This window comes from Lepidochelys kempii, chromosome 5 (assembly GCF_965140265.1).
Source record: "Lepidochelys kempii isolate rLepKem1 chromosome 5, rLepKem1.hap2, whole genome shotgun sequence".
Classification (NCBI taxonomy): Eukaryota; Metazoa; Chordata; order Testudines; family Cheloniidae; genus Lepidochelys; species Lepidochelys kempii.
The window spans coordinates 25,855,590-25,881,035 of record NC_133260.1 but is presented as its reverse complement, the minus strand read 5'-3'; the positions used below and the strand labels follow the sequence as shown (position 1 = coordinate 25,881,035).

Below are 25,446 nucleotides of genomic sequence, written 5' to 3'. Positions count from 1 at the left end.
CCCATTCCAACGCCTTCCCCAAAGTCCCCGCCCCAACTCTGTCACCTCCCAGCCCCTATTGGACTCCTTCCCCAAATCCCCATCCCAGCCCCTCCTCTTCCCCTGAGCGCGCCTCATTGCCCCTCATCTCCCCTCCCTCCCAGCACTTGCTACCACAAAACACAAGTACTGGGAGCTAGGTGGAGAAGCGGGACGCGGCGTGCTCATGGGAGGAGGCAGAGGCAGAGCGGAAGTGGAGGCGAGCTGGGGTGGGGCAGGTAGCTGCCAGTGAGTGCAGAGCACCCACCAATTTTTCCCCGTGGGTGCTCCAGCCCCGGAGCACCCACAGAGTCAGCGCCTATGGTGGTTGCCGCATCTCAAAAAAGATATATTGGAATTGGAAAAAGTTCAGAAAAGGACAACAAAAATGATTGGGGTATGGAAAGGCTTCCGTATGAGGAGAGATTAATAAGACTGGGACTTTTCAGCTTGGAAAAGAGACATCTAAGGAGAGGTCTATAAAATCATGACTGGTGTAGAGAAAGTAGATAAGGAAGTTTTGTTTACTACTTCTCATAACACAAAAACTAGGGGTTACCAAATGAAATTAATAGGCAGCAGGTTTAGAACAAATAAAAGGAAGTATTTCTTCACACAATGCACAGTCAACCTGTGGAACACCTTGCCAGAGAATGTTGTGAAGGCCAAGACCATAACGGGGTTCAAAAAAGAACTAGATAAATACATAGAGGATAGGTCCATCAATGGCTATTAGCCAGGATGAGCAGGGATGGTATCCCTAGCCTCTGTTTGCCAGAAGCTGGGAATGAGCGACAGGGGATGGATCACTTGATGATTACCTGTTCTGTTCATTCCCTCTGTGGTACCTGGCACTGGCCACTCTTGGAAGACAGGATACTGGGCTAGATGGACCTTTGGTCTGACCAAGTAGGGCTGTCTTTATGATGTGGTTTGGAACTGAAGAAAGTGTTTTCCCAAACTAGTTTCAGAGTAACAGCCGTGTTAGTCTGTATTCGCAAAAAGAAAAGGAGTACTTGTGGCACCTTAGAGACTAACCAATTTATTTGAGCTCATGCTCAAATGAGCTCAAATAAATTGGTTAGTCTCTAAGGTGCCACAAGTACTCCTTTTCTTTTTCCCAAACTAGTAATGGGCCCAATCCACAAAGTTCATAGCTGGATTTGTATCTAGAGCCCCAAACTTTTCCGATGCTTTGGGATGCTTGGATTCAAGATTTCCCATCTCTAGTACCAACACTGGTAAAGAAAATCCCTCACACTGCACCCAGCTCTAAGAATGGACACTTTTATTTTACTTGGCCAAATTTAGTATTTGTATATTAGTACATTGTAAACCCCAGTTCAAATAATTATGTAAATAATCATTGCATACATTGGGGAAGACTGTTTATAAAGCAACTGAAATGTACAGAGCAAGAGCTGAACTGACACTGAGGGAGGAACAGAATGTTCAGAATCATAAGGGATGACCTCATAAAAGTTTAGAAGCTCTGCATGACCTCAGCTGCCCTGCACAACCTTAGTTGATTTCAGAATTCAGAATGATATTACTCTTTCTTCTTAGAGACTATAGTAGTTTCCTATGACCATTTTTTCAAAAGAAGACACTAATGTTGGGTGTCCAGTTTGAGATACCATCCTTAGGCCTAATTTTCAGAAGTACTGAGCACCCACATCTCCATTTGACATCATTAGGAGCTGATGTCTCAGATTGAACATCCTGACAACTAAGGCACACAAAAACTAACTAGTTCAATCAATCTTATAATCTGAACTGCTAACATTGAGCTAAAGGTAAATAATAATCCCTCACTCTCACAAAGTGTTTTTCATCAGTAGATCTACAAGCATTTTACAAAGGTCAGTATCATTATTCTCATTTTACAGATGGGGAAAATGAGGCACAGAGAGGTGAAGTGACTTGTCCAAGGTCACACAGCAGACCAGTGGCAGAGCTAGGAAAAGAATGCAAGTCCCAGTCAGTGCTCTGTCCAGTAGGCCACACTGCCTTCACTGTTGAACTGTGACTGCATTGCTATTAAGTGAGGTTTTCAATTGAGCTAAATTAGAAAAACTCTCTTATGAAGAGAGATTGAAAAGGTCAGAATTGTTTACCATAGAGAGGACATGGCAAAAGTATACAAAATAATGAATGGTATAATAGGTAAGGTAGATTAGGAGCTTCTGTTTCCCCTGTCTCATAACAGAAACAAGGGGACATTCGAGGAAACTGAGAAGTGGCAGATCCAAACTGCTAAAAAGAAACACTTTATCATATAACTCATAATTAGATTGTGGACCTTGTTGCAACAGGATGTCACTGAGGCCGAGAATGTAGCAAGGGTCAAAGAAGGATTGAACATTTATATGTATAACAAGAATATCCAGTAATAATGGTTAATGTCAACAAAAAAAGTACTGGAAATCTCATGTTTCAGATTCTAGCTATTAGGGATTCGGACAAAACCTTTGTGTGTATGTGGGGAGGGGGAAGGGCAGATTACCCCACATTTACCTGCTGTTTGTTTTCTTGCACCTTCCTTTGAAGCATCTGGTGCTGGCCACTGTCAGAGACAGGGCACTGGACTAACTGGACCATGGATCTGAGCCAGTCTGGCAATTTCTGTGTTTCTGTGGTCTCTTACAAATGGACAAGGTTAAAAAAAAAGAGAGATGGGAAGTAAGTTAGTGTGCAGTGAGGTTACTCCATGCCACATGGGAAGTATACAGGGTATTGACCCCAATACAGATCATCAGCAGGACCTTCCGTACTAAAGCACAGACCTCTACCACTGGCACTAAAAGAGTAACTCTCTTAGTTAGCAGTTGTTATTCTTTATGTGATCTAGCCACTAGCAGGGGACACAACCCAGACTTTACAAATGTGTTGCATAGTGTATTTTGAAGGAGCCGGCCATTGGTGCATTTTTATGGTCAAACTGTAGTTTGATCATTTGAATGCCCTGGCACACATTATTCAAGCATGGGAATAATCACAACTCTTGGTTGTTTTACATGTTTCCTTTACTTTCCCTTTATAAGTCAGTATATATTGAAAAAACAAATAAGGAATTCTATGCCAAGAGCTATGTTGATCCAAAGAGATGGTTGCTAACCAAAATGCACAAGTTCTGCAGGCACATTAAAGAGAAAATATGTCCTTCTAGTGATTAAAACATCAGTTAAGTAGTGCATACTTATGGATTTAAGGAGTTCAGCATAAAATCATAAATACTATTTTTATGATTTATATTTTTCAGAGCCCACTACACATCAAATTCTGTTCTACCCCAGGTCGCCAGTGCTACAGTGACTTCTTGTGCCCTTGTTGCCAAGAAGGCTAATGCATTTTGGACTGTATAAGTAGGAGCATTGCCAGCAGATTGAGGGACGTGATCATTCCCCTCTATTCAGCATTGGTGAGGCCTCATCTGGAGTACTGTGTCCAGTTTTGGGCCCCACGCTACAAGAAGGATGTGGAAAAATTGGAAAGAGTCCAGGGAAGGGCAACAAAAATTATTAGCGGGCTGGAGCACATGACTTATGAGGAGAGGCTGAGGGAACTGGGTTTATTTAGTCTGCAGAAGAGAAGAATGAGGGGGGATTTGATAGCTTCTTTCAACTACCTGAAAGGGGGTTCCAAAGAGGATGGATCTAGACTGTTCTCAGTAGTAGCAGATGACAGAACAAGGAGTAATGGTCTCAAGTTGCAGTGGGGGAGGTTTAGGTTGGATATTAGGAAAAACTTTTTCACTAGGAGGGTGGTGAAGCACTGGAAGGGGTTACCTAGGGAGGTGGTGGAATCTCCTTCCTTAGAGGTTTTTAAGGTCAGGCTTGACAAAGCCCTGGCTGGGATGATTTAGTAGGGGATTGGTCCTGCTTCGAGCAGGGGGTTGGACTAGATGACCTCCTGAGGTCCCTTCCAACCCTGATATTCTATGATTCTATGACTCCATGTGAGGCATAGAAGATTTCAAACTGATGCATATTCCAGGGAGGAAGAACTTTTCTAATTTAATTTCTTAGTCTGCTCTCTTCTTGACACTGCCCCTTTAAAATGTCCTCTTTTGCACTCCACATCAGTCGCAAGTTAAATCATGCCTGAGATTACCACATATCCTGCTTGGTGGTGGTGCTTATTCTTCAGAGAGAGATTGCTGAGACTATTCAGCTCTGTGCAGCACAGAGGTGCCCATGAAATTAAAGACTGTATAGGCAGCTGTGCTTTTTACTGTTTGCTACTTTTACTGTGCAGTTTTCACAGCTTGTTTCTGTGGTTTATTACTGCTTCAGGAGTCCAATGTTAGTCTGTACTGTCCTTGCAGAACTCAAACTCACCTGTCAGTATTGTAGAAACACCTAATTGGTTAGACATTTCTATGTGTGCTTATACATAAGGGAGGGTTCCTAGATGACATAAGAAAGAATTAACTGAGATCCCATGTTTATCCAAATGTTTAGCTGTCTCTCTGTCTGGTGACATTGTAAATTGGTTCTTCTGACTGCCATAAATTCCTGCTTTGACCATAATATTATATACTATCACAGACCACTCAGATATATGCCATAAAAAGCAACTCTCTTTGTCTTTAGCTGACAGTTCTTTGTTCTAGTGAATAGGATAGATAGCATCTTTGTGCCATAAAAGCTAACCTTCTGTCTTACTTTAATCTTAGTGAGGAGGTGAAATACCTCTAGGATTCATTGTTTTATCATTATAAGATAGGTCATGATCCCCTCTAATGTGGCTGCACTGTGAGAAAAGGGAATAATACACAACTTGTGTAAGAGCCACCTAGAAAAGTAGTCCCTAGGTTTGTGGGAGCACACAAGCTAATATTTTGTAAGCAAAAGGGCCAAATCTTGCAGCCTTTGGTGACCGCAGTAGTCATTAGTCACAGAAGTAGTTTCTTTGGGCCATTCAGTGGTGATATGTAGCATGGTGTAAGTCAGACTCTCTTATACTTGGTTAGATTCCCTGAGACATACTTACAACCATTTATCAATGTGTAAGGGAATCCAAGTTAGTGTAACTTACATCTTTTGCAGGCTGTTTGGAGTGTAGGTTCGAGCAGTGTGTGGCTATTTTAACTTTCACATTCTTATACTCTCCCGTTAGTTACTTGCCTGCTGCATTCCTTTCTTCTAGCCCCTTAGCAGGCATATTACATCAGTTTAGATTCCGTTACATTCAGAGGGTCAAAGTTAGACTCAGTGGGACAAGTTCTGAGGTGATGTGAGGGAAGATGTAAATTACACCTTTGTAAGTGGGTGTGAAACTAAGTAAGTGTGAGCACCAGGGGGTCTTGGTGTAACATACATGTTGTAGGGGCTGGAAGAAGGTATGAATTACACAAGTGAGGCTCTTAATAGACTTCTTTAGACTCTCCTTTGTAGTTGGCCATTTTAATAGGACTACCTGCATGAGTAAAAATACTTGCATGAGTAAGAGTTGCAGGATTATGCCCATAATGATTCTGCATATCTTCAAGTTTTTATAACATGCATGCTATTCTTTATAATTTTCTAAAAATTACTGAAAAGGAAGAATAATATAATTGGAGATGTATTCCTGATTTAGATTGGGACTATGCACTTTCCTTACTCAGCTGAGCAAAGTTGAGAAGAATGTTGATATATTCCCCTAATTGAAGGAAGAACACTGTTTTTGTTTCCTTTTATAAAAGAACACCCACTAGAAACCTTTGCAATCGTACAACATGCAAATCATGCAGTTTTCTCTATGTTCTGCTTGGAACTGCATTTCTTTTGATGAATGGCAGATATATAAACTTTCATCAAATCTCTCTTTCACACACACTTACCCTCACACACCTAGTGTTAATTGCTAATTTGCTCTACTGTTGTCATTAAAACGAGGTAATCAGGGTTTATGTATGAAGCTGTTCTGCCTCTGAGGATCCAATGACTAGAAAAACACAGAATCTTTTGAAACCATTCTCTATCCCCTTTTTGGTAAGTGCTATGCAATGTGACTTTAGCGTCATTCACTGCCCACCCCATTATGTTAATCTTTCTGGCTTTACATAATCTCCCAAAGACCAGCCTGTGCTAGGAACTCTACACTTAGCTGTCAGAGACAGTAACACAAGAGCGTGCTCAGTAAAGGCTTGCTTTATTTGATCTACAACATTTTGTGCAGGAGCAATGTTCTTTGAATCTGGTGTAACTGCTTTAACAAGGTGTTACTTTTGAATTTCTGCATTAGAAGCTCATGTCAACAGTAAAATGCAAAGCAGGAATTGGTAGCAGTTAGACAGCTATTTGGAAAACATAGTTTCTATGCAGGATTTTAAACTACTGAAATTAGGTTTGGGGTTTTTTTATCTTCAAAAGAAGAGCTAGTAAGACTAAACCACAAGTTCTGGGCCAGATAAACTGAAGCTTACTGTATTTTTTTTTTTTAAACTGTAAGGACCGTAAGTATGAGACACCAAGAAGTTCCTGCTAGTGAAGCAAATGCATTATATACAGGGATAGGACCTTCATGTACAGGTAACAATATTACAGTCAGCTCTGTGCATCACATGAAGGACAAACCTTACCTCACCAAAAGAAGAGGATGTCCCAGTGATATTTGGACTGTGAACCAAGCTACTGGTACCAGTACTCATGTGCATAAACAAACCATCAGCAATCAGTTCCCCAGCTTGGGTAACAGCGAATTAAACTGCAGCGATGAATGCTACACAGGTAGGTTTTGTATGACTAATGTTTTGTATATGTGTGCTCCCACAGCAAACATATTTTTGATGAATGGGATAGTTGTAGGCATAAAGGCCAAACTCTGTTCTTAGTTATATGCATGCTGTCCCAGCAATATTAATGGGGTTGCAAAGGTGTAAATGAAGACTGAATTTGGTCTGAAATGCTTTTCATCCTAAACTCTTAAAATTATGATTCTACCTGCAGGGATCTGTGGTTTGTGCTTCCTGCTGAGTTAAAAAAGACTGCATGTTCAAGTGTTGCATTTTGAAATCCCAGAGGTGTCCCGGGTCTAGATTTTGCTATAAATTTTAATTCCAGTTAGTCTCTTTGTTCCTAAGGATGCTGAGTTCTGTGTCATTGAAACTTTTGCGGCTTTCAGAAAGGCCTGGCCTAGCATAGCTCGTGGAAGTGGCACTTGCTCCTATGGCTGTACTAAATGCTATGTCCTATGCTGAGCACTTTGGCAATAAGAGCAGGGCTGTCTCATTTAGGCTCACCAAAGAGCCCCAAATGGAGGAGCAGGAAGAGGAAGTATTTGAAAGTGATTTATCTGAAATTATTAACAGCAGCTCAAAAGGAGGAAGGACACTATCAAGAAACAGTTTCTGCATAATTGACCAATAAAAATACGAGTGTGTGATTAGTACAAACTATTGCTAAACCAAGAGCTGGTCTAGTGCACTAAGAACAGTGCTAGGAGTAAGGCACTTCTGAGGTCTAATCCTGGTTCTGCCACTGATTTAGTTTATAGTTCTGGACAAATTACTTAGGCCCTAATCCAGCAAAACATTTAAGCAGGTGCTTAATGTTAACTACAAGTGGTCCCATTTATTCACATGCTTAAAATTAAGTATATACTTATTTGCTTTGCTGGATCGAAGCCTTAACTTCACTATGTCTGTTTCTCCATAAGTAAAATGAGGAAACTAACACTTAATTAGGATGTGGTGATGTTGAATATTTGTATGCTAATTGTTATGACCCTTCCTAAACTGACCGCTGCATGGGCTGGAGTGTTAGGTTATATATAATAATAGTGAGCATGGGGATGTCAGAGAGTCTCGAGTGTTTATTAAGCAATTCTTTGTTCTTGGCACAGTCTCACTGGTTTAGTGGCACAGTTACTGCTGGCATAGCAGCTCTGCTTAAATTACATTATTGTGATGTGACTTCCAAAAATACTTACGACACGCACTTGTTTGAAAGGAGGCATAATGTTTTTTCACAAACTGTAGTCTTTGAGGTTTTAAAAAGTCTTTGTTAAGCCTATCCAATGCTCACATTGTGGTTGGAACTGTGCTGGCCAGTGCTGTATACATAATGTATCTATGTGCTGGGTTTGTAAACATCACAGGGACCAGGCTTCTAGCCAAGTTATTATGACCAGTGTGAACAAGGATATTTTTAGAAAAAATCCTTCATAGATCTATGCTATAAAAGCATGCTCAAGGCATGGGATAATAAATAGCACCATTTGGGTAACTTCAATTCCTATTCCACTGCACAGATGGTGCTTGAGCCCTATAGTAACAAAAGTTGTGGCTAGTACAGGATTAATGTAAGGGTGAATATGGCCTAACAAGTAATGGCCCAATCCCGCAAAGTCTTGGTCACATGATTGTCAGCAGTGAGATTATTCATGTGAGTATAAGCTATTTGTGTGATGAAGGATTTGCAATCTCGGACCCTAATAACATAGGAAAGATATTATAAAAGTGTGATTCTAAGAAGCGTTATTTGGCCCTAGTTAGCTGAACATGCTCTGTCCTTTTCTTTTTCCTAAATACATTGGAAATGGAATCTAGGTTTCCTGAGCAAGCTTGAATCATTGTTGATCTGAGTAGGGCTGTGTAACTCCCTATCTCATTCCAGTCACAACTTTTCCCACAAGTTGTATCTATATCATGCAATTTGAAACTGAGGTTGACAATGTATATTTGCCTTTTATATAGTGTCTTTGATCAGCACATTGTATGGTATACAGGAATCTCTTCACTGAAATGTAGGGTATGTCTACACTACAATAAAACACCCACGGTTGGCCTCTGTCAACTGATTTTGGCTTGTGGGCTTGAGCTGCGGAGCTATAAATTGCAGTTAAATTGCAGTATAGACAATTAGGTTCAGGCTCAAGGACTCTGCCCCCTCACAGAGTCCCAGAGGTCAGGCACTAGCCTGAGCCTGAATGTCTGCACTGGGATTTTGCAGGAATTTTACAGCCCTGTAGCCCGAATGAGCCTGAGTCAGCTGACACGGGCCAGCTGTGAGTGTTTAATTGCAGTGTAGACTAGTGTAGTTTGGACTAGAGCTGGTTGAAACCTGAAATTTCTGTTCTGCTGGAAATTCCGGCACTTAAAAATTTTCTGTCATCCCAATTTGAAACAAAAAGTCAACATTTTTCACAAAACAGAAATTCTGAAAAAATTGTTTTGGAAATATTGAAACAGCCTTATTGAAATGTTTTAATAAGGTTGACGTGCTTTGTTTTGACTATCATTTTTACTTAAAAGTCAAATGATATGATTGAAACAAAGCACTTTGACCTTAAAAAAATGAAGTGCTTTGACTTTGTTGAAACAAAATATTTGTTTTCATGGAAAATACATTCCTGCTAAATGTTTAGATTTTGTCAAATCAGCATTTCTTTTTATGGAAAACTGTTTTGTTGGAAAAATTTTGACCAGATCTATTGTGGACATCTCATTAAGACATCAAGTTTGAATATTGTGCATTACCAACTAAACTACCAAAACCACGTCCTGTTGCACCTTTCAGTGTCCTTGGATGTCTGCTATCCAAGCACTTGTCAGACCTACTTCTGCTTAGCTTGTGAAGTCTGACAGGACCACAGTTTGATGATGTGATATGGCTGGAAGATAGTCCCTTCTAGGACTGCAGAGTCAAATTTACCTCCATGCTACTACTCTAACCTGTTTTATATTTCATGGTTTTGCTTTTTTTGTGACTGATAAAGGGAATACAGTAGGTGTAGAGTATTTGAACTTTAATAAAGCGTTTCTTTGTGTCACAAAATCTTAATAGAAAAATATATTTAAATTAGCTGGGAGAGAGTTGCTATCGTATATGGATTTAAAACTGGCTGTGTATCAAGATGGAGGGGGACTATTTTAATTTTTCTGGGATGTGATCCTGTAGGTTTCACTTCTGAGGACTCTCACCTCCTTTTAAATTGAAGTCAATAGAGTCAAGGACATTAAGGCCAAGATTTTTTTTTTAAACATTGGAGTCTAAACTTAGAGTCCCAGGTCCATACTTAGGTTTCTAAATAACTGGTCTCATTTTCATAAGTTTTGAGCAACCAGCAGTTTCCAGTGACTTCATTGGGAGTTTATGGTTGCTCAGAAATTAAAAAACAGACTTGTTATTCAGGAACATACATAGAAATTTAGGCCCCTAACTGTAGGCTACTATTTTTTTAAAGTCTTTGTCTAAAAGTCTTGCAGGAGGTGCTCTGCATTTTACAGATTTAAACTACTGTTTTTCCTGTATCTCTAATTTCGTCCCATGTAATGTTCCTCACTTGAGTTTTGGCAATGAAAACTAGGATTATGCACTTCAAAGGGATAGGAAGGGACCTGAGAGCTTGGCTGAAATCCTTGCTGCACACCCACTTGCCTGAGAGCACATGTAAATTTTAAATTGTGATGTTTAATCAGATCTATAAAATGTAAACCACACTTCGCCCAGCATGTTTTGTCCTGTTTTTAGCCATAAGGCTTCATTGATTTTTGGCTGAAATGTATCTATAGGAATGTAGACAGTTGTTTCTTTGTATCCAAAAGTAATGTGCTAAGAAGCAGTTTTAGAACTGAAACAAAATAAGTTTATATAGAAAAACATCACGCTGGTTTTGCACTATCGTGTGTTTTTTGGTCTGCTTCTGTAATTTATGCATCTGAAGGGAGTTACTTTTTTTCTGATAATAGACAATAGTGAAGGATGGAAATATCAGTACGTAGCTTAACTCTGATGTGTGCTTTTCTGAGACAAATTTAGAGCCAAATCCTCAGCTAGTGTAAAGTTAATGTAGTTCCTTTGACTTCACTGGAGCTATTTCAATTTATAATAGATCAGAATCTGTCCTATATTTTAGACCATATTTGTTTTATTCTGTTCTTAGCATTAATAGTTTTGAATATCCTGCATGACAATAATATTGTAATGCTTTTTAAATGTGATCAATTACTCTAAATTTTACAAATTTTAATAAATGGTAGGGCAAACCTATCTGTCTGTCTATTTATGTCTCCTGTGAGTGTCCATCACTGTAATATCCAAGTACCTTTGAAGAGGTAATAACCAAAATGACAATAAGCGAGGTATCTAATTTTCCTCTCTGCTTCTCCCAAGACATTCACAAGATAGCTAAATAGTATATCACTTGAAATAATATGTCTGCAGAATATTAGCATTAAAACTTTGCAAAACATGCCACATATACTCTAATTTTACTTCTTGAATGTTGTTTCCTAGGAGCTAGAAAACATAAAATCCCAAACCTGATTTACAATAGCTGTACTTTTCTTTCAGGTTTACAGTATTTCATCTAAGTGCTTTGGCTGCTTGTTTATGAGGGTTAGCAATCAAATTATTATCACTACGTTTTGAAGTTTAGTAACCCATTAAGGTGAATATAGTCACATATCTCCTGAATGTTGACACTGTTTCTGTCTGAAAACTCAGCAAAACAGAAACATACTGACATTAAGAAAAAGGCAGTCTTCACAATCATAAGGTGGAGCTGAATGGTGAGGGCAATTGTGGGGATTCCATTTATTTTTAGAAAAAGTATGTGGACAAGGCCATATTATACTATACTTAACAGTACACTATGCAGATTGTACTGCAGCGCTGACGGGCCTAACTTGGTTCAGACAATTTTCTGGTTACAGTGTCTGTGGTTTGATGCTAAAAGTGGCAAACAAAAATGTCCCACTGCTATTAAATGTCTTTTTGCGCTAGAGAACATTTAAACTAGTTCTGATTTTTTTCCTCTAAGGAGTCATCATACAGTTAAATAGTTTTTACAGTAGCTCATGTAAGTATTGCTGTACTAATTTCTGCAAATAATAATCAAATGTTAGTGAAAACATGATACAATATAAGTGGAGCGCATAAGCTTGCTAATACTATACAACACTGTACCAAAATATATAAGGGTAGAAATTATATTCACAGACATTGATATTCTCATTTAATAGTTTTTGTGTTTAAAAACTGGTGCTTTCTGCATTTCACTGAGCCCTTATAAAGACCAAAATTCTGAATGAGAAAGAATAAAAAATCCAAGGAAGATGTCAGGCAGCAGGATTCCACTTACTTGTAAAGAGCCACATCACAAAATATATACAATATAGGGGAAAGACTTCTAACAGTAGCAAAGGCTGTGGCAGATCGTGATGGATTTGCTGGCCATTTTAAGGCCTCTCAATTTGTGAACTGGGTGAAAGATAGCAGTGAAAATTTGAGATACTTGCCTTACAACAGGGTCAGTAGCACAACATCAGCAAAACAGCCTGGAAAAGACTGGCCAGCTGTGTGGGGAAACTTTTAAAATACAGATTTTTCCAGTTTTAGCCTAATTTTGAATATTCATTCTGTAAGGTGTAGCCAGTATCTAGCATTCATGTTCGCTTTCCTGGAAGATTAATAATGACTACTAACATTTTACTTTCTTCAAATTTGACTGGCTGGCTCCTGAATAATATTTGTCATGCAAACTGTAGTACAAAAGCTAGGTGTTGGTACATCCCTAGTAAAGTAGGGAGAACCTAATTGGTCTAAGTAATTCTTCCACTCTACTCCGCGCTGATTAGGCCTCCGCTGGAGTATTGTGTCCAGTTCTGGATGCCATATTTCAGGAAACATATGTGGACAAACTGGTGAAAGTCCAGAGAAGAGCAATACAAATTATTAAATATGTACAAAAATATGACCTATAAAGGAAGATTGAAGAAATTGGGTTTGTTTAGTCTGGAGAAGAGAATACTGAGGGTGGACATAGCAGTTTTCAAGAACATAAAAAGTTGTTACAAGGAGGAGGGAGAAAAAATGTTCTTATTAACCTCTGAGGATAGGACAAGGAATAATGGGTTTAAATTGTGGCAAGGGATGTTTAGGTTGGACATTAGGAAAAGCTTCCTAGCTGTCAGGATAGATAAGCACTGGAATAAATTGCCTGGGGAGGTTATGGCATCTCTGTCACTGGAGATTTTTAAGAGCAGGCTAGACAAACACCTGTCAGGGCTGGTCCAGATAATACTTAATCCTGCCTTGAGTGCAGGGGACTGGATAAGAAGACCTCTTGAGGACCTTTCCAGTAGGGTTGCCAATTTTGGTTGGATGTATTCCTGGAGGTTTCTTTGCATGACATAATCTTTAATTAAAGATTAATCTTTAATTCCTGGTGACTCCAGGTCAATCCTGGAGGGTTGGCATTGGCAACCCTACTTTCCAGTCCTATGATTCTATGTCAGAATTAACTGGTTTCTTGGTTTTCTAATTCACCCAAAATGGAACATTAGCAAGTGGGATGGACTGGAATGGAATGCAGAACTCTGTATGTGAAAATCAATTATTTACTTCCTTTATTTAAGAGAGACAAGATAGGTGAGGTAATATCTTTTACTGGACCAACTTCTGTTGGTGAAAGACAAGCTTTAAAGTTTCACAGAGTTCTTCTTTAGCTTGAAAGCTTGTCTCTTTTGACCAACAGAAGTCAGTCCAGTAAAAGATATTACCTCACGCACCTTGTCTGTCTAAAATCCTTGTTCCAATATGGCTACAACAGCACTCATTAACATAAGGCAGCCAGCACTGATTTATAATTACAGTCAAAGTTGGCAAAGAAAATACAGATTTTGAACTACCCAAAAAAACAGAACTGACGTTTTCAAATGCAGATGCCTAAATTTAGGAATCTTAATCCATGTTAAAATTGGCCTCATTTTCAGAATTGCTGTGCACTCACAGATGCTACTGAAGTCAGTGGAGGCTACTACAGTACAACATACAGGAGATACAGGCACTTCTGTTTAGGTGTATAAATATATATTTAGATACCTAACTTTAGGTATCCACATTTCAAACTGTTGTTTTTAAAAAAGTTTTCAAACAGCTGCAGAAATGTGAATCTCAGGACACTGAAGGTAAAACAATTTTTTAAATATTTTCAGATCCAAAAAACCCCCCAAATTAATTTTGCAAACTGCAAAGAGAAAACAATTTGTAACTGTTGTCTTTTTTCCATGAACCCATCTCTCATCCTTTGTTTTTTAGGTTTTTCTCATGCTTTGGGATGTCTGAAGCCAGGGCACTGACAGCAACCTTGGTCTTTGCTTCTGACCAAGAACCTGAGCTGGACTTAAGTTCAGGCCTCCCTCCAATCTGTCCTCCGAGGCCACGGATCATTTACCTGTCCTCAGGACAATATGCAACAGTAATCCCAAACCAGCCAAAAACTTCCTTAAATTAAAAACCAAAAAACTTCAACTTTGGGAAAACAGAAAATCAATAGAAATAAAAGTAACCCTTACAGTTTTGCAGGTTGAAATTACCACACACCTAGCTGGGTAAACAGACTTTTTCACATTACGGGTAGACTTAATGTAGCCTTAATTTTACATCCTGGATTCAGCTATATCCTTGTTGTCTTTCTGCTTAATGCTTCCTGTGCTCACTCAGCATCCAGCAGTCATGTTTTTCCAAGTCTGATCTTCTTTTCTCCCCCGAAACAAATTTTAAAAACACGATCTCTATTTGTGCACGTGCAGTTGATAGAACCTATTACCTGCATGCAGAGGTGACAGTGCTTAAACAAATGTACGACAAGTGCAAGACCAGGTTGAAGTCTGAAAATATAGTCTGTATACTGTAATTACAATATTACCCAACATTTCCCAGCATCCTCTTTTCGTCATCCTATTTTGGTTGTTTTGTTTAAGGAAGTAAAAGCCACAGAGATTTTTTTCATAATGTGACCTACGTTTCATTTTTAACATTTCAGTGCTTTCTAGAAGTGATGAAATAAATGACTGATTTAAAAAAAATCATGAATAAGAATTTATATTGCACAATCCTTCATCAAAAGTGAGACTCTTTAAAAACTGCCATAGGGAAAAATACTCCTCGGAGACCCACACCGCCAGTCTCAGCTCTAATATTCCGCCCTCGTGTATGTGCACAGAACTCAAATGTCAGCTCAAATATTCTGCTTTCCCCTATATGTGCAGAACTCAGAGCTCATGTAGGGAAGAGCAGAGGGATGGTGCTGGGAGCCATGATCTGAGCAGATGGAAGAGAACAGAATATTGTGGCTAGGATCCATGCTCTACACACATAGGGAAGAGTAAGTTTTAGACCAGATATCTGAATCCCTCATATGTAAGGGAGAACAGAATATCAGATCCAGGTTTCAATTCCTCACATGTAAGCAGTATATTGGAACCAAGATTGGCCATCCAGCTGATTCACAAATGAGTTAACCAGGCAATTCTAATACTTGCCGTAGGGCATGGGATCATCCTACAACTCTCAAGGCAGGAGACATTAGGCCAGGTCTTTTCTAATTCAGCAGCTTCAGGGGATTTGTAGAAAGGGAAAAGGAGTCTAGTGGGGATTATTTATGGGCAGGCACTCCTTCTCGTGGCTGAGAGTGGTGGATTATTCCTGTCCTAGTATTCAGAGGCAACTCCTTTGGCAAGCTTCTGCGGTGACTTTTTTTTCCCCAACAGCTTCCTTCACCCAAAATTAGTTGAACTGCTCAGGACTGGAGCAACCTGGTTTTATCCAGCCTCTCACCAGACTCTGTCTGTGTGTCCTCCTCCCTGTAATGAGGAGGTGGGCTGCCAATCCTACCCCTCCCCTTTCTTGGCCTTTACTCATTGTCTGTGTGTATGTCCGTGACTACTGCTGCTAATGACAAAGGGCCACCTCTTCCTTGGGACACTATGCCAGTCACTGTGCCTGTTTGTATGCCCCCTGCTGATGCTAAAGAAACAAAGAAGCTGTCCATCTCTTCCCTCTTCCTTTCCCAGCATGCAGCAGCACTGACAGTGTCAACCCTGTTCAGCAATGCAGAAACCACAAATTAAGCCAAGACCTTTATAATTAACATAGTCATTTGAGTGTGCAAATTCCCCAGTGTTACTGGCTGTACAGCACTGATTAGTTAGGTCTGCATCACTCATTCCTAGTTAGGATGTCTGTACAATATTTTTATTTAAACATGCTAGAAATTTAAAAAGTTTATTATAATTTGATACATAGGATTTTATTTTTTACAAAGATTACTAATGGGTTCACTCCAGGAGAATGCTGCATGGCCTGAACACCCACAATACCCACACTACTGGGGATACACGGGGTTTTCCCCTGTTTTTGGTAGCAGCAGCATAGATCCCTGAAAATGACATGACTTGATCCAGGTGGTATCAGTAACCTCTCATTAAATGCTCTGAGAAGAGCTCTTTCCTCAGGCACAGGAGTTAATGGTGATTCTATTTTCTAAAACAGAATACACCTATTAATGTCTTAATGAGCACTATTATATCCTAGCTCCACAATTTTCTGCCATAAACCAACCAATTGTAAATCTTTCCTCAGTAATTCCCAGTTTAGAATTGTTATTTCAATAACAAAAAGTTAATAGTGTTCTGGCAAAGGGTTTTCTAACTCCTGCAGCCTTCTAGCTCTAGCCAGGGTGACTCAGTGATAGCTGATGTGGAATCAGCGAGTTCCTTTCTCAATTCTTTCTTTGCTAATGCAATATGCTACAGGCTTTAAAATGGTAAATGTATCTTAAAAATATTGTGCTGAATTTTACATTTTAAGAGGTAACTTGAAAGTGTCCTTTAGTATTTAAGCTCGAACCTTAATAAATGGGGGGTTGGGGAGGTAGGGAAGAGAGAAAAATAGTTTGTATTTAATAAATGAATATCTCAATGAACTACTGTTGTTTATATCAGTGGTTCTCAACCAGGTACATGTATCCCTGGGGGTACACAGAAGTCTTCCAGGGGGTACATCAACTCATCTACAACAAGGAATCTGGTGGCACCTTAAAGACTAACAGATTTATTTGGGCATAAGCTTTCATGGGTAAAAAAACCCACTTCTTCAGATGCAACTCATCTAGATATTTGCCTGGTTTTACAACAGGCTTCATAAAAAGCGCTAGTGAACTCAGGACAAACTAAAAGTTCATACAGACAATGACTTGTTTATACTGCTCTGTGTACTACACTCTGAAATGTAAGTACAATATTTATATTCCAGTCGATTTATTTTATAATTATATGGTAAAGTGAGAAAGTAAGCAATTTTTCAGTAATAGTATGCTGTGACACTTGTATTTTTATGTCTGATTTTGTAAGCAAATAGTTTTTAAGTGAGGTGAAACTTGGGATATGCAAGACAAATCAGATGCCTGAAAGGGGTATGGTAGTCTGGAAAGGTTGAGAGCTACTTCCCCCTCTGCTGGATAGAATTGGAATTGCTCATCTAAGTGCTGCAGCATTTGTCTTTTGCTGCTATCAGCTAACAGATTTTCCTTTAGCTGAAGTTGTAGGGGATTGTGCTTGTGGAGCCAAAGCTCTCTTCGTGCTCTCACTGTGAAAGTCTATGGTGGGCAATATAGTGACAACCATGAAATCTTTGGTGATCGCAGATGTGTCAGCATTTCATTGCCAGAAATACTGATGTGACTAAATTCAGCTCTTGGGTAAGCAGGAGTCAAAATAAGACTAAGGACTGCAAGATGGGCGACAATATTTGTAAATTACTTTGAAAATTTAAAGAATAACTATAGTAACACTCACTATTAATTATTACAATTATTACCTTGTTTTTAAATTACTACCAGTTCATTTCAGTGATAAATAATCAGTTTCATGTTTTTGCACCTGGTTTCTGTGAGCAATACTTATTTACATGGGTAATTTAACAATTGTTCAAACATTTTATTACTAAATGTTAAACTTTTTAATGCAGGGGTGGCCAAACTTACTGACCCTCCGAGCCACATATGACAATCTTCAGAAGTTCGAGAGTCAGGGTGCATGTACCGGGGCTCGGGCCTTCAGTCCCACAGGAGGACCTGCCAGGACTCAGGACTTCAGCCCTGCAGGGAGGGGGGTTTTAGGCCTTCAGCCCTGTGAGAGGTGCCTGCTCAGGGCTTCAGCCCCGCTCCTGCTGAAGTCCCGAGCCCCAGCAGGCACGCCCTGCTGGGCTGAAGCTCTGAGTCCCTCTTCTGCTGGGCAGAAGCCAGAAGCAATGTGTGTGTGGGGAGGCGTGACCTCCCCCCAATTTGTCAGGGTTTGCTGGCCTCGCTTGGTTACATGGTGCAATTGGGCCCCATCACTGTTCTGCAGCTGCTGGAGCCAGCATGCTGGGAGCTGTGGCTATGGGGAGAGGCAGCGGCAAACAGCTGGGAGCTGCAGGGATAGCTGCTGCTTCTCCCCATGGAGCTAAAGCAGCAGCCCCTCCCTGCAGCTCCTAGCTGTTTGCCAGGGCCTCTCCACAAGGGAGCTAACACCTGGGGGCTGCAGGGAGGGGCTACTGAGAGTAAGGGGGAGGTCTGGGGGGGCGTGACTTAAGCTGTTGGGGGGAGGTGAATCTTTAAATTATGCCCCTCCCCCCCTCAGCAGACACCAATTGTCTCTGGCAGAAACCCCTAGCCCAACACCCCAGCGGAGGGTGGCAGAAGCCCTGAGCTTCCCGCCCCTCCAGTCTGGTAGGTAGAGAAGGGGGGCGGGGGCTCTGTGAGCTGCTTTTTAACTGTAAAAGTTGGTTTGGCCACCCCTGCTCAAATGGAAGGCTTATTATACCATTAAGGGACTTTTGATTGTGCAATTAGAACAGTTTGACCACCAATGGGTATGCAAACCAAGATAAAGATGTCACTCTTATGTTTGCAGAACTCTGGGGGAGGGTAGATATTTTAATGTGTTGATCCTGTGGGAAGTCCCAGTTATAAAAATCACAACTTTTGTGAGGTTTCAGCCATCTCAATGGTTTTTAAATGGTGAGTGGCAAGTAGGGTGATCAGATACTCTGATTTTATAGGGATAGTCCCGATATGCGAGGCTTTGTCTTACATAGGTGCCTATTACCCTGATCCCTTGTCCCGATTTTACATTTGCTATCTGGTCACCCCTATGGCAAGACGCCAAATGACTGGAGTGGGCCAAATTTTGCCTCTTTCTTTGCAATTACATCGGGCCTTTCATTACTGAAAGCAAGGGTTTTTTTCAGTCTGCTTGCTGCACTGGGGTGGTATAAAGGCCTGAGCTTGAGTAATTGATCCCAGGCAAATCGCGGGTGAAAGGAGTTGCAGAACTGGGGTCTTGAGTCCACTGGTTGAAATAACTAGAAAATGTTGGGGGCGGGGGAATGAAAATGGGGATCTATTAAGAATAGACTACAACTCAAATCAGCTTGTCCCCACTGCACAGCCCCTTCTTCCTGGAAAGGGAAGACGAAAGGTCCTGAACCAGTAAATGACCAGGTTCTATTTGAAAACAGTGGCTGCATGGCTAGCCTGGCGCTGCAGAGAAGCAACCCCAGAAACTGTGTACAGAGCCACATGCAGAACAGACTGTGACTGCCAGATATCACACTGGATGCAGCTGTGTGTGGGACTGATTGGGGGGCAGGGGGGGACAGCAGCAATTGGGCAGGGAGCCAGTGCAGAGGGGCCCCGATCAGAGACACTCTGCTAAAACTGATCCTGGCCTGGAAACCTGTAAGCCCCTATTTGCTTGAATAGAGACTGGACTGGAGAGGGCATCCCAGGCACTAGGCCTGAAGAGTCCCAACTCTCCATTGGGCTTCCCCAGGGACCCAAACAAGAACCGCTATTGCTCACTTTGAACTGTAACTTTTTAAGCCTCTGTACCTAGGGTGTTTGCACCTTTCCTTTTCTTGCCAGCCCTGGTACATTACCTTTCACTAGGCCAATGCCTACCAAGTCTAGCTGCTGAAGCACATAAAGCATTTGCCTCCAAGTCACTGACATGTTACTGGCACGGTAGGGGCTTGACGTTCTCCAGCACTGAGCAGCCCCCCTAATTACAGAATGCAGAAGAATGGACAATAAAACTGTGGTAGTGGTGGCACGTAGAGTTGCCAACTTTCTAATTGCACAAAACCCGAACACCCTTGCCCTGCCACCTGCCCTTCCCCTTCTCTGAGGCCCGGCCCCCACTCACTCCAGCCCTCCCCCCATCGCTTGCTCTCCCCCACCCTCACTCACATTCACCAGGCTGAGGCAGGAGGTTGGGGTGCAGGTGGGGGTGTGGGCTGCAGCTGGGCGGCGCTTAACGCAGGCAGCTCCTGGTTGGTGGCACAGCAGGGCTGTCAGGCTCCCTGCCTGTCCTGGCTCCTCACTGCTCCTGGAATCGGCCGCCATGTCCAGCTCCAAGGTGGAGGCTTGGCCAGGCGGCTCTGCATGGTGCGCGCTGCCCGCGCCCACAGGCGCCGCCCCCGCAGCTCCCATTGGCCGAGGAAGCAGTGCCTGTGCACCCCTTAGTACAAGGACCGCAATTGTCCCAAACACTTGTGGGAGGTTTCAAGGGTGGAGTAAACCCTCCCCCCTACACCCCTATGTTATAGCCAGAAACAGTTTGGCTATAAACTAGACAAACACTGGACATGAAGATAACAAACAAAAGAAAGGGTTAGGAAAAGGGGGAACAAAGGTTAAACCAAATAAAAATAATGTGAGTTATATTAGGTATAGTGTCTCATTCAAATCATTCTTAAAAACTGACTTCTGAAGATAACAAAAATTGAGTATTTGCACTTAAAAACAAACAACAAACCTCCCAGTGCTTTTGAACCATCAAGAATTATATATATCTTAATTCAGTGACTATGCACGCTCATTTCTGTAACTCATGTACTTTTTCCTCCTTCTCCTTCCTAGTGTATATTAAATATTCATATGTCTGTCATGGTCATCATTTTAGTTCCAATCCGGCAAACACTTACACACATGCTTAACTTTACTCGCATGAGTAGTCACATTGAAGTCAGAGCCTTCGACTGTGAGCTCTTCAGGGCAGGGATGTGTTTTCTGTGTATTTTCTATGAAGCACATAGCTGTCACTACAAATACTGATCCATAATAATGTAGAAAATCTTATAAACTTGAATCTGTTAGATTAGAGACAGATAGCACAGGAAGTGGGGATTATGGGAGGACTTGAATGAGAGCAAGGATATTTGGCAGAGAGGAATAGAGATGACTTTCCAATGATACAGAAGAGCTCCAAAAAAAAGGCACCCAGGTGAGAGTGGGAGGAAGCAAAGGATGGTGAGAAGAGTAGGCAGGGTGAAAGGACAAAGGGCTAGATTCAAAGCCACTGAAGTCAATGGAAGTATTTCATTGACTTCAGTGGACTTTGGATCTGGTCCATAATGATGAATGATAGGAAATATGAGAGATGTTGTAGGCTGGGGCAAACCAGCATGTAGTCTTGAAAGTTATGACAAGGAGTTTGAATTTTATGTGGGAAGAGATCCTGAGCCTGTGGAGAGACTCAAGGAGGGAGAGGTGTGACCTGGCCAAAGTGGTTGCAGGGGAGCATTTTTTAAGCTACTGAATGCTGGATGAAATTTAGAGATGTTTTAGACAGGAACTCAGCTACTACAGGGATGAGGCTAATTGATGTTGCTAAAGGAGTTGGCGGATGTGATTGCAGAGCCATTGGCCATTGTCTTTGAAAACTCATGGCGAGCGGGGGAAGTCCCGGACGACTGGAAAAAGGCTAATGTAGTGCCCATCTTTAAAAAAGGGAAGAAGGAGGATCCTGGGAACTACAGGCCAGTCAGCCTCACCTCAGTGCCTGGAAAAATCATGGAGCAGGTCCTCGAGGAATCAATTCTGAAGCACTTAGAGGAGAGGAAAGTGATCAGGAACAGTCAGCATGGATTCACCAAGGGCAAGTCATGCCTGACTAATCTAATTGCCTTCTATGACAAGATAACTGGCTCTGTGGATGAAGGGAAAGCAGTGGACGTATTGTTCCTTGACTTTAGCAAAGCTTTTGACACGGTCTCCCACAGTATTCTTGCCAGCAAACTAAAGAAGTATGGGCTGGATGAATGGACTATAAGGTGGATAGAAAGCTGGCTAGATTGTCGGGCTCAACAGGTAGTGATCAATGGCTCCATGTCTAGTTGGCAGCTGGTATCAAGTGGAGTGCCCCAAGGGTCGGTCCTGGGGCCGGTTTTGTTCAATATCTTCATAAATGATCTGGAGGATGGTGTGGATTGCACCCTCAGCAAGTTTGCAGATGACACTAAACTGGGAGGAGAGGTAGATACGCTGGAGGATAGGGATAGGATACAGAGAGACCTAGACAAATTGGAGGATTGGGCCAAAAGAAATCTGATGAGGTTCAACAAGGACAAGTGCAGAGTCCTGCACTTAGGACGGAAGAACCCAATGCACCGCTACAGACTAGGGACCGAATGGCTAGGCAGCAGTTCTGCAGAAAAGGACCTAGGGGTTACAGTGGACGAGAAGCTGGATATGAGTCAACAGTGTGCCCTTGTTGCCAAGAAGGCCAATGGCATTTTGGGATGTATAAGTAGGGGCATTGCCAGCAGATCGAGGGACGTGATCGTTCCCCTCTATTCGACACTGGTGAGGCCTCATCTGGAGTACTGTGTCCAGTTTTGGGCCCCACACCACAAGAAGGATGTGGAAAAATTGGAAAGAGTCCAGCGGAGGGCAACAAAAATGATTAGGGGACTGGAACACATGACTTTTGAGGAGAGGCTGAGGGAACGGGATGTTTAGTCTGCGGAAGAGAAGAATGAGGGGGGATTTGATAGCTGCTTTCAACTACCTGAAAGGGGGTTCCAAAGAGGATGGATCTAGACTGTTCTCAGTGGTAGCTGATGACCGAACGAGGAGTAATGGTCTCAAGTTGCAGTGGGGGAGGTTTAGGTTGGATATTAGGAAAAACTTTTCCACTAGGAGGGTGGTGAAACACTGGAATGCGTTACCTAGGTAGATGGTGGAATCTCCTTCCTTAGAAGTTTTTAAGGTCAGGCTTGACAAAGCCCTGGCTGGGATGATTTAGTTGGGGATTGGTCCTGCTTTGAGCAGGGGGTTGGACTTGATGACCTCCTGAGGTCCCTTCCAACCCTGATATTCTATGATTCTGTGATTCTAATTGGTCTGATCCTGCACCCACTAAAGTCAAAGCAACATCCCCATTAACTTCAGTGGGTGTAATATCAAGCCTTATATGAGAAGGTGGGGTGTAATAAGGTACTGTTTACCAAGGACTAAGCAAAAACTGAGTAAGGACATTAGTATTTGGCCCAAAATATTATCTGTTTAATCTATCTAGCATTCTTATTGAAATGAAGAGAGAATTTTGGGTGTGCTTAGAAATAGACTTAATGCCATAGTATGTAAAGTATTTGGGAATCTTGCTGTATGAAAAGCATTATTTTTGGTCTAAAAGAAGCTTAAAAATATGGGGCCGAATCCTGCAGCCCTAACTAGGTACAATTCACAGTAGGCTTAATGGGAGTTTTGTTTGAGTAAGGACTGCAGGACCAAGCCCTGTATTTTTAGAAGATGAGAAATACCTTGATTTAAAATTTTCAGTGGATTCCAGTTTAGTTTTAAATGCAGCATTAGGATAAATAGTTTAATTCACATGTTCTAAAAGTGACCTCTTTCCTTTTCCAGAGACATCAGTTATTGCTCAGCCCATATTTGTTTTTGAAAAGAAAGAACGACCTTTTAAGGTAACACTTAAGCTTCTTCCTTTTGCTTTTGTCATAAAGCAGCCAGAAAATCAGGAAATAAAGGGCCTGATTGTGGAGCCTTGACTCCACGAGGGGGAAGTATTTCACAGCCCGGGCGCCAGCTTGAGCCCAAACATCTACATTGCAATTTTATAGCCCCGAAGCCCGGAGTCCCATGAGCCTGGGTCAGCTGACATGGGCCTGCCACAGCTCTTTTACTGCAGTATAGACATATCTATTGATATGTTTTGTTTTTTTTTTCTTCCCCCCAGAGGCCTGCAGAAGACCTGGTTTACAAGGCTGAGAATGGTAATTGCATAATTAAAACCCTTTATAATAAACTTGTTATAAAGGGTGTATTTATTTGTAAGTGCTAAGTCCATTGCATGCATTAGTAGTGATTAGAATTTCACTTTGTATGTAACAGGGCAATTTACCATGGGTGGATTAAGACTATATATGGGGCACAGAGTCACCACTTTTGTCCTCCTTTGTCACACACACACCCCATCCAAATTTCAGCTCCCCTGCAGCACTGACACAACTATTAGATTTTGAATGATCTCTTCACTTCCTTCAGGTCTTGTTATAAGGTGACCCCATAGAGGGAAGAGTGCTGTGGATCCAGAGTCCTATTTCAGCCGTCTCTTTAAAATCAGTTGAGTGCCATACAGCCTGATGCAGAGTGAAAAAAGGGCTGATCCAAAGCCCAGTGAAGTCAGTGGGAGTGGAACTGATCTCAGTGGGCTTTGGATCAGGCCATTACTGAGGCATCAAGAGCCCCTTCCATAAGTAGATTCTGCTAGAGCCTTGCAACCTGACCCAAACCCAGTGATATCCAACTACAAGTGTCGGGTTTGGGTCAGGTTGCATCTAAAAACAGGCCAAAACCTCTCAGGTCAAGTTGAGTGTAGTCAACTGTGAGCACCTCCTCCTGTCCATGAGGTCAGCACAGTGGGTCGTGCCACTGGGTTGCAGTGCCTCTCACTCTGCAGCACACGCAGCACAGCAAGGCAGCAATGGCCGGCAGGATGAGGCATGCAGCCCCTGCTGCACCGACCCCATGGGCAGGAGGCAGCCGGAGACTATTTGCAGACATGAGATGTGGGGAATGGGAAGCCCCCAGCAGGCCAAGCCCCAGGGACGAGGCAGTCACACTGAGTCAGGGTCAGGGGGAAGTGTTGGGTTGGGTTGGATCTAAAAATGACTCAACACTCTTGGGTTAGGTTGGGTTGTCTGTAGTCAGGTTGGGTCCAGGTCAGGCTTTAATATGAGACCTTTAATATTAGAATTCTGTACTGCAATAATTTACTGAAATCTGTTGGAAAATTTGATTTTACAGTACATGATATGTTATGTTTCTCGTAGATTTCATTGGTTCCAGGAAACGGGCAAGGTCTTCATCTTTTACTTTCCAAACGTCTGACTCGCAGTTCTACATGGGTATGGCATTTAGATCAATTACATTATAATTGTAATTATATTTTCTAGATTGATAAGCTAGAAAAAATATTTTTCTCGTTATTCAGATACACATTTTGGTTTGAAGTGATCACTCTCTTGTTACAGTATGTATGGTAACACCCATTGTTTCATGTTCTCTATGTATATAAATCTCCCCACTGTATTTTCCACTGAATGCATCCAATGAAGTGAGCTGTAGCTCACGAAAGCTTATGCTCAAATAAATTTGTTAGTCTCTAAGGTACCACAAGTACTCCTTTTTCTTTTTGTGAATACAGACTAACACAGCTGCTACTCTGAAACCCTGTCATTTTGGTTTGAATAATTCCAAGTCAGATAAACTTTTAAACTTCAAGGTTAGTCTGCAAGTAATGGTCAGTGAGGAATTGCACCTTCCTAAGTCTGAAAAAATATTGGTTTTAAATTAGCAGAGGGCCCCAGG

General features: G+C 41.6%; 1 protein-coding gene across 3 annotated transcripts in view; it reads left to right on the top strand.

The window, feature by feature from the left end:
• Positions 1 to 6,099: 6,099 nt before the first annotated feature.
• The window catches only part of RANBP3L (RAN binding protein 3 like), a 56,693-nt gene continuing 37,346 nt past the window's right edge, over positions 6,100 to 25,446 (top strand). For 2 of the 3 annotated variants that reach the window (XR_012158866.1, XM_073343767.1), the window contains exons 1-4: positions 6,100 to 6,734; positions 23,482 to 23,540; positions 23,813 to 23,849; positions 24,909 to 24,983. Coding sequence is in view for 2 of the 3 variants with exons in the window: in XM_073343767.1 (XP_073199868.1) it covers positions 6,467 to 6,734; positions 23,482 to 23,540; positions 23,813 to 23,849; positions 24,909 to 24,983 (439 nt within the window). In the remaining variant the exon portion in view is untranslated. The remainder of the gene's footprint in view (positions 6,735 to 23,481; positions 23,541 to 23,812; positions 23,850 to 24,908; positions 24,984 to 25,446) is intronic. The other variant, XM_073343769.1, reaches the window with a different exon arrangement.